Source organism: Nannospalax galili, unplaced genomic scaffold, assembly GCF_000622305.1.
Source record: "Nannospalax galili isolate Female #2095 unplaced genomic scaffold, S.galili_v1.0 scaffold875, whole genome shotgun sequence".
Classification (NCBI taxonomy): domain Eukaryota; kingdom Metazoa; phylum Chordata; class Mammalia; order Rodentia; family Spalacidae; genus Nannospalax; species Nannospalax galili.
Genome location: NW_008337059.1, coordinates 1,341,740 through 1,352,892, shown reverse-complemented (window position 1 = coordinate 1,352,892; position 11,153 = coordinate 1,341,740). Strand labels below are relative to the sequence as shown.

Below are 11,153 nucleotides of genomic sequence, written 5' to 3'. Positions count from 1 at the left end.
AGACAAGAAAGAATGCCTTGTCTGACTTATGAAATAAACTGCCAGTAGCAAAAGGAGAAAATTCTCCTAGTGTGGAAAAGGCACCATCAGAAAAACTGAATGATGTGGAAAAGCACTTGGGAATCTTTATCCCACACTTACTGGTAATGGGTTAAAATTCTGGTCCACCAGATGATTGTATCCATGGTCAAAAAATGAGTGTCGTATCACAACGTCAATGCCCTGGTTGGCTAGCATTCCTAAAGTGTTCAGCCATCTACAAAGCAAAGGAACAAAAGCCACATCATTACATCTTTTACATGGCATCTATGACAATGAACTATGGCGTTCAAATCAACGCTAACTCCCACCACAGAATTTACCTAGTACTTTAAAGGAGAAAAATATTTAAAGTACTGAACTTGTGGCTATACAAGACCTCAGAGGTTATCAAGTTCTAATCTCTATTTCATAGGAAAAGAAGCTGAAGTCTGGGGGAAACAAAATGAATTGGTTTTGGTCATAAAGTTATTGTTGCTGATGATTTATCTTTTATTTCTGGAATACTGACAAATGAACACCTTAACCACTTGTAAGCCTAATGCCATCTTCTCTGGCTGCAGTAATACAGTCACGGGATTCCACAGGATGCCTTCCGTCCTCAAACTCCTCTGCCTGAACTTCGTAGAAGTACACTTCCCCCCCCCCCACAGGATTTTAACCTGTGACCTATGAAAAAACAGTCTAGCCATTTGCATCCCCCACACATCACTGTCAGCAGTCAATGTAATAATCAGTTTCCTTGACACCATAATGATCTACGCAGGGGCTGAAGTGGGCTACCATCACACTTGTGCCGTAATGGAAGACCTAAACTGATCACACACTTACACCTCACTGTGCAAAACACGTACTTTTCATGGCATGCTGCTCATTTAAAAATCCCACCTTCTTGGTTCTTCCAAAGCTTGCTGCCAACTCTGCCTTTGTTATTTACACATTCAGTTCATTCATCAATTTAGGCAATCATTTCTTCTCTCTCTGTATCTGTACTTCAGAAACTTCCACATCCTCTCTTGTCTTATCCCAATCCCCATTCTCCACAGGCTCTCAGTCACAGGAAACTACTCTCGAGTAGCCCACACACCATACATTCTTCTTGTACTGAAATGAGTCTCCACACACGTTTTGAGTTCTGCCTAGCAGTTCTTACCTATCTCATGTAACTCATTTCTTTTCATTTGGCAAATTTCTTCCTACATATTAATCTCCAAATCAGGTGCTCTTTTGCAAACCCTTGTTTCCCAAAGTAGTCCCTTTCCCAGAACCCTTACTCATGCCCTCTGCTAGCCCACTGGATGGCAACCATTCACTTATTTCTGTACTTTTCTCTATCAGCTATAGGATCATCAGACACACATCATTTGAACGTCTACTCAAAACACCCAGCATAATTCCCGGCACATTGTAGGTGCACAGTACTATTTAGGTTGGAATTTATCTGGATAAAATTAGATTTGAGAATCACCATTCAGCACATGGGAAAAATTACGCATAGTTATGATTTCCCAAATCTGAAACCATATGGGGCTCTAAACCCATGACTTGTCTAAGAATTAAGTTTTTTAACTTGCTGGAATAAAGAGCATTTCTAATTCTTATATTATGAATAAATATCATTCACATTTTCAAATCTCTTTTACATTTACAACTATTTTATTCTCATAAAAATGAACATATTTACTGACAATTAGAGTTACAAAAACAAAGCAAAAAGCTAAGTAAAGCAAAACACAAAAACAAAAGTTTTAAATCAAAAGAAGAATCTGAGTACAATACAGCAGAACCTTTGTTGTGTTTGTTTTTGTTCAAATTGGGACATCCTGAGCCAGAGATTGAAATTACTTTTGGAACATTATGTGGCTAAGCTACTTGCCTTTATTATTTTAATTAATTTGGCAAGTCTGTGAAATCAGGATAATAGGTTTAGCTTTTCCATTACTATTGAGGCATAGTAGTAAAACCTTGTCGAGGAATGTCCTGTGGTGGAACTATAATGTGAATTCTGGGTGACTATCTTCAAATCAGAGTTCTTCCGTTTAACAAGTACGAATACGTTGGGTGTAGTGGTGCATGCCTTTAATCCCAGCACTTGGAAGGCACAGGCAGGTGGTGGATCTCTAGGAGATGTGGTCTACATAGTGAGTTCCAGGATAGCTGTAGGTACAGGGAGACTCTCCCTCAAAAAGGCCAAAACAATAAAAATAAAAATAAAGTACATATACAATAAGGTGTATATTTAATAACTATTTATTTATAAGCATAAAAAATAAACATTGGGCTTAATCTTCTTTCCCTATGCTTGTTGAATGAAAGAAGAAATGAACTAATGAGCAAATGCATGATCATATATATGTGAGCCCCTGAGCATCACCTGTACAGTAGCACCGGACAGTATCTGGGTGTTTTTGTGTATGTGAAATGATCCTGTTTGCTCTCTTATTTATTTCTATTCAGTAACATGGGTCAACTGTAAATGTTACTCATTATTCTCAGCATTGAGGATACATGCAAAAATGTTGTGTAGCCATGTAAGTCAAGGGTACATCACCAGACATGTAACTACCAGTGTATACACATTTATAGGAACACTATCAAATTTGTATTTGTGACTTCTACACAGTCTGATGCAGTGATTTACATGTAACCCACCAAGTAAATATTAATTAGTAAACCTGGATTTTCCTAGCATATGGCCAGTTTTTGAAGAAGCTCTGAAGAGCGGAAACTATGCATCCTTCCCAGCCCATATCCCTCTATGCAATATCTAGAATTCATAGCATCCAAAAATGACTATGGCCAAGATCACTGCCACCCAATAGTTTTCAGTGTAGAATGCTTAGTGCTGAAGTTATCTCATCTTCCTCCTCTAATAAGCCCCGAGGCTCTGGGAAGTAGTTTTCTAAAACTCCACACTCTGCTCAGATATTGAAAATTAATAGTGACTGGTATGTCCCGCCAAGAACGTCACCCTAGTCACTATCTCTCATTCCATAAATGCTTATTGAACATCTAGTATGTGCCATATGTTTCTACATGCTGGAGAAATAGCAGCCTGCCAAGGGGTATCTACAACATGCCAAAGAATCTCAGAGTTCTGACGAGGAGGCACTACCCTTGAATCCTCAGTAGCAGAGAGCTCTGAATCATGCATGCATTCGCATAGTCCCTAGAGAGGTCATAATTATGTGAAATATTGAAAAAGCACTGGGAAAATGCCATCTTTTCATATTCTTGAAGCTTCCCAGAATGCTTTTTTTCCCCCTGTGTGTCCCTTGGAGCACAGCACAATTGCTATGCACTGCTGGTGGAGATGAGATGAAATAGATGACAAATTAGAAGACCAGGAGCAGAATGAAATGGATTCATCTGATCTGTCAATCAAGCACTGAGAATCTGAACTACAGCCCAAAGATCAACAACTACTTCATCCACAGAGTAACTACTATAGAGATCCGTGGCTGTTTGCCTGATGAACACGCAAAGGCAAGTCTCTGCTTCAGTTTTCTCTATGAAGGCCTGTGGTCCTCTAAATTTCACAGCATTCCTTAAAGGGAAGAGTATTCATGAAAATACTCAGCACAACTAACTGCATGCTGGGCCTCAAACCAGAGCCCTTTGGTGACAGGCAAAAAAGCCATTGCTGGGCTGCTTGCAAGGGGGGTCTTCTAGTACTGACTGCCAACCTGGCTCTTTTACCCTTGTAACAGGGCTCATATCAAACCATGGGGAGTGTGTTTTTGAAAGAAGACTTAGCAACATAGCATTGAGTGCCGATCCACTCCATTTCACTCATTTGATCTGTGCTTATTGGACTTTGTGCTAAGCGATGGTGGATGCTGAGAATACAAACATGGAAGACCCAAAGTAATACCATGAACTGGACTGACTCATTATCTTATGTACATCTGATGGGATTCTATCTGAAAAAAATGTAATCTACTTGGCTGGCTTGATTAGTTCTTCACAAATGTATTAAAGAAGCTATCTCAATGGAGGGGAATTACATCTGTATAATTAGGAACAGCTGTTAGTAGCAAATCACACAGCTGAGGGCAAAGCCACAGTTCTTACATTGCTCAGCCAGAAAGCCAGGGTCAAAGGACCACAAAAGAGCAGGAAAAAATAATTTGGTTAGTTTGTGATTGTGCAAGTCTTGTTCTGGCTACAGGACACTGGCAAGCCAGGCAGAGGCCCTGTGCTCCTGGCTTAAGTCACTCTCCAGGCAACCACAGTAGCCTTCAAATTCATTTTTGTATCTCTTTCAAATGCCTATGCATTAATATTGTCAAGGTCTGAGCTTTAAAATGCTGGTCAGACTATATCTCTGTCTTCAAATCTTCAGTGGCTTGGCATTAGCATGGGCAAGGCCTCATTTCCTCCACTTGTTTTTCAAGACCGTCCAGTGTCTGGTGGTAAACCCTCTCTAGTCTCAGCTGCCATTCTACACTGTAGACAGCAAGGGTTTACTCACATTAACCTGCAATGCCTTTGCCTGTAATGTTTCTCCAGGTGGAAATACCCACTGTCACCACCACCTCTCTCTACTGTGGGAATCAGAGTACTCTTTCCACAACCCGCACAAATACTAGTCTCTCCATGAAACCCTCACCACCTCATAATCCCAGGCAGAGAATTCTTTATTCCTCTGCCTTTCACTTTCTTTTTATAGGAGGACCACATGAGATAGAAAGAGAGGTGGTCCCGCTGTAGTGGGGAAAGGCTAGACTCATGCAGACTGACTGGGTTCGAGTACGATCTCTGCCACTAACTGAGCCACCTTAGGCAACTTACTTCAGCTCTGCCTTTCAACTTCTTTAACTCTAATGTGAGAATAATAATAGCATCTGTTTTGCTTGCTCATTATAAAAGCAGCAGTATTGATCTCATTGTCAAATTCTTGGAAGCATTTCAGTGCTCGGCACATGGTAGGTCCTATATACATAAAAGAATTATCATGGCATTTGTCTCCAACAGCTTTGTAATGTAGTTATCTTTAATAGTAGTTTCTCCAATCATGTTTCTGGAGGGCAAAATCATGCTCTGTTGTGACCTAATTCTCAGTACTAAGATAGTACTGATCAGATGGGGAGATGTATGCCATTTACCCTGTGATTTGAACTTAGTAAAGGTCTTACTCTATTACTGTTGTTTCTCCTTATTATCTTCTTATCTGTGCTCTGATGTGTATGTCTGACAAGATTTCAGTATCTGAAGAAGTAACTAATCACTGTTGGTTAAATGACTAAATATATTCACAAATGAATGGATGAAGAACTTTTTATTGGAGGTGAGCTTTGCCCTCCAATGTGTAGAATAACCAGTGAGCAAGCTGCAGCTTCGCTGTCCTTTCCTGAAAGCTCCGGGGAGCGAAACTGTAAATTACTTACAAGAATCCTGCAGCATAGGAATCTGATAGGTTGTTTGTGCCTCCAGCTGAGGTGGTAACCACACCTTCAAGCCAAATCTTCTTTCCTGGAGTGTATGTGTTGACCACCTGTTCACACAACAAAAGCAGAGTATAGATGAGATTTTGCTTCCCAAATGAGAAGCAGCAGTATTCCCTAGTGCCTCTCATTCCCTGCTCCCAACTGGTCACGATTTGTGCTTCGTTTCATCAAGATGCGTATCTGCCACTTTCCTTTTGCAGGAAGACCATGTGTGGCAGAAAAAGAGGTGGGCAATGGTAGTGGCCAAAAGGCTGGACTCTAGACTATCTAGAAGGCAGTGAGTTGGCACACGCATGCAAAAGCATTAATGTTGACATATGTCCACTTGAAGAAATTATTTTCACTAAGTAAACCCAAGTAAGAAGGTGACAGAAGCAGTGCATATTCTGGGACATAAAATGACTTTAGGGATGCAGCATCCTTCACTGGAAAATATAATATTACCATGTTTCTATATATTTTTGGAGACAGGGTCTACCTATAGCCCCAATTGATCTGGAGCTCTCTCTGTACATCAGACTGGCTTAGATCTCACAGAGATTTGCCTGCCTCTGTCTCCAGAGTGCTGGGATTAAAGGCATGCACCACCATGCCAGGCCTCATGTTTCTATATTAACAGGTACTGAGAAGCAATTTTTTCAATGCTGTGTATGGCACTTCAGTGATAAAGTACACCCTCCATGCATCAGAAGTCACGAACCATGATAGGGAGAGAAAAATGTTTTGGAGAACTATTGTATAATGAGCATGGCATGTATATTATAACCACATTTTGAAAAAAACTGCAGTAAGTATAAAAAGAAAAGCCACTGACCCATGGGTCAGATCCCATACAGCTACAACTGCATGCCTTCCAAGCAGAGGCAAAGCCTTGTCAAAACATGTCCCTTTGGAGTTTTGGAATTGCCCAGTCTCCAATCCACAAGTTGGTGGCTGGCCAAACTATCCAGATCAGGGTGCAGATACTCTAGAAAGCAATCTGGCAGTTCTTGTAATGGGTAATACTAGTAGCCCCTGAAAGTAGAGACTGAATCAAAAGCTTGTCTACAGAGATCTCACCTGAGGAAATACCAACAGGCAGGAGTGACACACTAGAGGACTGGAACAGGGGAGAGGAGAAAAGCAGAAGGATGTGTTTTCAAACCGGAAACCGATGCTGGCAACTTGTACCAGCCTCACAGAGATTTTGGTAAAAGCCTATATAAACCTTCTCAAAACTATCTATCAAGGTGATAGAATTTGTCTCAATGCTTCTGTCGCTCAAGTCAAGAGCAGCCCGGGGAATGCTGCTCCCTTTCTTCATTTCATAACTGTGCCTGGGGCTAAGCAGGTTCCCTGAGTATTTGATGTCTCTGTCCAGAGGTCCTAGAGCAGGAAATGAGAGGTAAGTTCCTACCCCACTACAAGCACCAAGCCCTGGTCTCTGCTACGATGGCTGAAGTAGGACTGGAAGATGCTGGCAATGCACAAGATAGGTTGATTAAGAAAATGGTGCATTTAGGTCTTCTCCTAGGCACACACACACACCAAAGCCATTCTTCCTCAGGTCTGAAGAGACAAATAGGAAGATATTTACTATGTCACTGCTGGTAGCAAGTGACCATTGTTAAGGAATGGTAAAGAAAATGTGTTGGATACATACATACTACAAAATACTATGCAATATTTGGAACACTAAATTCAGAATCATGAATATACTTTAAACCTTTAGTGGTAAGTTAAAAAAGAAAGTAACAGACTGAGATTTATGGCACAATATTGTTTATATAACCATTCATTCATATACAACAATAAATAGCAAAGGCATGTATGTCTTAAGGACATCCACCAAACATATATAGAAGGGATGGAAAAGAAGGAAGTAGAAAATTAAAACAAAAACAAAATTTTACAAACTGATAGTTTTTTCTTATAAGTTGAGGGGGAATATATATTAGTTTAAATTTTTGTATTGGAGGGCTCCCTGAAGGAATCTACATATATTCTACATATATTGGTGTGTGTTGTATGTATGTATGTGTGTGTGTATATATATATATATGCATACAATATGAGATCTATAACTAACATTTGACCAAACTCATGGGTCATCACAAGCAAGTGACCATGTTCCCTTTTTTTATTTCTACCTGTGGACAACTCCCTACAACCCTCCCAGTATCATTTAATAGAGAATTTGCATTATTTGGAAACTAGTTTTAAAACACTGTTGGCAAAGGTACAGTGTTTTTCAGAAATAAAGTTGTAAAATACTATGTAAATTAGATGGAAGTAAAGAATGAGGCCAAGAACTGAAGAAAGACTGAGAATTAATGGTGGGGGCCAACTTGGTGTGTTGTTAAAGGTTAAATTCACCTTCGGGGGCTAGAAGTATAAATCATTTGTAGGGCACACGCTTAGCACACACAAAGCCAAGGGTTTAATTTCTATCACTGCAAACAAAATAAGACAACACCCTCCTAACAATCTCTATACACTGAAAGAGCTGACATCTCACCCCCTGCAGGGCTGTCCTCTCACCCTTTCCAACACAGCTCAGAATGCCCAACCCAGAGAGAAGGGGAAACCATAAAATTAAGAAAGCAATAAAAACATCTTGGCTGATTAGCAGAATCATATGTTAAAGTTAAAGACTATAATTATGATTCTCTTTAAATAAAATGTATCTATACATGTAATAAACTTTGTGCTTCCTTTATAACTAATTACAGCTGAATAATATATTTGTGTTTCCCTATTTTTCACTTTGGTTTTCAGGATATTCACAGTTTAATTTCTACCCCTAGAGACAGATATTGTAGCAAGGAAGTTAAAGAAAGAGGGTTTGGTTAAACCAAGCAAAATGATACATATTTCAGCACACATGAACTCTGAAAATAGTATGCTAAATGAAAGAAGCCATACATTGAAAGTCATGCATCGAATGAATCAATTTTCATAAAACACCCAGAATATGTCCTGGTAAGTCCACAGAGGTGGAAAGTAGATGAGTAGATCCACAGAGTTGAAAAAGAGGAAAACGTTTGGGGTAGGGGTCTAGTGGGAGTGACTTACTGATGAGTATGAGGTTTCTTTTGTGAGTGTTGAATATGTCTTAAAACTAAACAGTAGTAGGGCTGGAGAGATGGCTCAGTGGTTCAGAATCCTGGCTGCTCTTGCAGAGGACCCAGGTTAGTTCCTAGAACCAACATGGTGGCTCTCACAACTGTACATAACTCCAGTTCCAGGGGATCCAACACCCTCTTCTGGTCTCTGTGGGCATTGCACACATAGGTGTACTTGTGTATATATATATATATGTCTGTGTGTGTGTATAGATAGATACTATGTATGTATTTAGTAAAAATATATATTAAACAGTAGCAATAATTTAAAAATTCTATAGATATATTAAAAACTACTGAATTTCATGTTTTTAAAGGGTGAATGTTACGGTATGTGAATTATTTCTCCATGTGTTAATAAGTACATATATACATATATTACATTAGCAAAAGAAGAAGTGGCATCTGAATACTCAAATAACTATAATATAGGAAGAAAAATGTACCCTGGGAATTCTGAGCTGTAATACAAGATAGCTCTGACCTTCAGACATCATTACTTTGGACTTCAAATTCTTCACTAAAATTTAAAGTTATGGATTTGGACTAGGTTAATTATAAGTCTCTTAAGTTAAGATGTATTAGAATTTTATAACATGGATACATGTGTCTTTAGTTCTTAACACCAAAAGACTAAGAGTGCCCTTGATTACAGAAGTTATAATTAACTGAGCAATAATAAAGGAGGAAGAAAGGTTAAATGCAACTTTGACCCAATCATCTCAGAAACAAAGATCTGGACTAGAGGGGAATAATGAAAACGGTACAATAAACTACAGAAGTGGGCAACATTGCCTAGGGAATGTATAGAAATGAGGGCAGGAAGGGGGAAGGATTTCCATAAAAAACTCAAGACATTATCAAATGCATTAATTTATTCCTTCAACAAAAATTTATTGAGCACCGCGAAATGCTAAAGCTGATTCATAGCAGCATGTGTACAGCAATCGGCATACATTGCAGTCAAGGAGGCAGACTAACAACAAGAAAATAATCAAATAAAAGATTTATGTGACAATAAGAACCAAGAAAAAAATGAAACAAGAAAATGCTAGGAAGGAACTGGGTGGGAGGGAGAGTGATACTTTAGCTAGCTCAGGGAAAGGTGGTAACGGAGGTGAAACTGATGAAGAGGAAGCCAGCTCCTTTCATGGTTCTGGGGGAACAGCAAAGAAAAAGGATGCAGGGTGGAAACAGGACTGTTATTTGTGGCACAAAAAGAAAACCATCTGGAATATAGTAAATAAAGGGATGGAAGTCTGAACAAGTGAAGTCAGGTCAGAGAAAAAGGAAGGGGTTTTCATTCTGAGTGTGATGGAAGGTTTTGGAGGGATTTAAGTAAGAGAGGGATCTATTTGACTTATGTCAGACCACTGTAGCTGCTATGAGATCATACAATGGTATTAAAGGGATTGTGAAGCTTGTAACTTGATATACAAATTAAAAGTTCTGTTATTTCTCTGTGTACTTTGAGCCTCGAGTTCCTCATATGTGGATGGAATAATACTTGACAGGATCTGTTTGACAAAGAATGAATAACATCAGGCCAATGGCACAACATGGTAATCCTGAGCTAGTGGAAAAAGGATGTAGACTCAGTGGGTGAATATTTAGTTATGGAAGCCCTTCAAGGTTATGCATGAATTCAGACTGCCAAATATTCCTACAGTTTGGTATATGGATTCTGAACCATTGATGATGCTTCCAGAAAGCCTTGAACTATTAGCTCTTTAAGGACAAGGAATCCACTTTTATTTTCTTATGTGTTTACTTCTTAACAGAGTATCTGGCACACAGTCAGGGCTTAACTGGAGATTGTGGTGCTCCAGTCATACAAAGAAGTTGGTGCAACTCCAGGTCTGCCCTTGTAGTAGCTCACAGTGAACCCCAATGTGTGAGGAAATTATATGACTTGTGACAGGGCAAGCAAACATGTTAAAGAATTGAATGGAATGCACAGCTTGAAAATATAATTTAAGAGATTAGGAAAAATGAAAACATACAATGAAAACATTTTACAGCATGAAAGACCAAGATAAGAGCACTGCTTATTCAACCCTGAGCACTAAGAGCAATGCAGGGGGAGGATTACTATACCAGATTTTAAACTGTGTTATAGAGCTATAGTCACAAAAACAACATGGTAGTGGCACAAAAATAGATCCATAGATCAATGGAACAAAATTGAAGACCCAAATATGAGTACATGCAATTTCAGCCACTTCATATTTGACAAAGGGGCTAAGAACATTCACTGGAGGCAAGACAGCAAGTTCAGCTGGCAAAACTGGATCTCCACCTGTAGAAGAATGGAACTAAACCCCTATCTTTCACCTTGCACAAAAGTCAACTCCAAATGGATCAAAGACCTCAATGTGAAGCCTGAAACTCTGAAACTGTTAGAAGAAAACATTGGCAATAACATACAAGATATAAGGATAGGAAAGGATTTTCTAAACCGGACATCAATTGCTCAAGAATCAACAAATGAGACCTCATTAAACTAAAAAGCTTCTGTACATCAAAAGAAGCAACCAAGGAAGTGAAGAAAAAACACACA

The 11,153-nt window shown here is 39.2% G+C and overlaps 1 protein-coding gene across 2 annotated transcripts in view; it reads right to left on the bottom strand.

Annotated features, from left to right (window-relative positions):
* Hpse2 (heparanase 2 (inactive)) overlaps positions 1-11,153 on the bottom strand; it is a 785,472-nt gene that overhangs the window by 178,382 nt on the left and 595,937 nt on the right. For both annotated transcript variants that reach the window (XM_008831949.2, XM_008831950.2), the window contains 2 exons: positions 5,430-5,536; positions 142-256 (listed from right to left, as the gene is read on the bottom strand). In XM_008831949.2, coding sequence (XP_008830171.1) covers positions 142-256; positions 5,430-5,536 — 222 coding nt within the window. The remainder of the gene's footprint in view (positions 1-141; positions 257-5,429; positions 5,537-11,153) is intronic.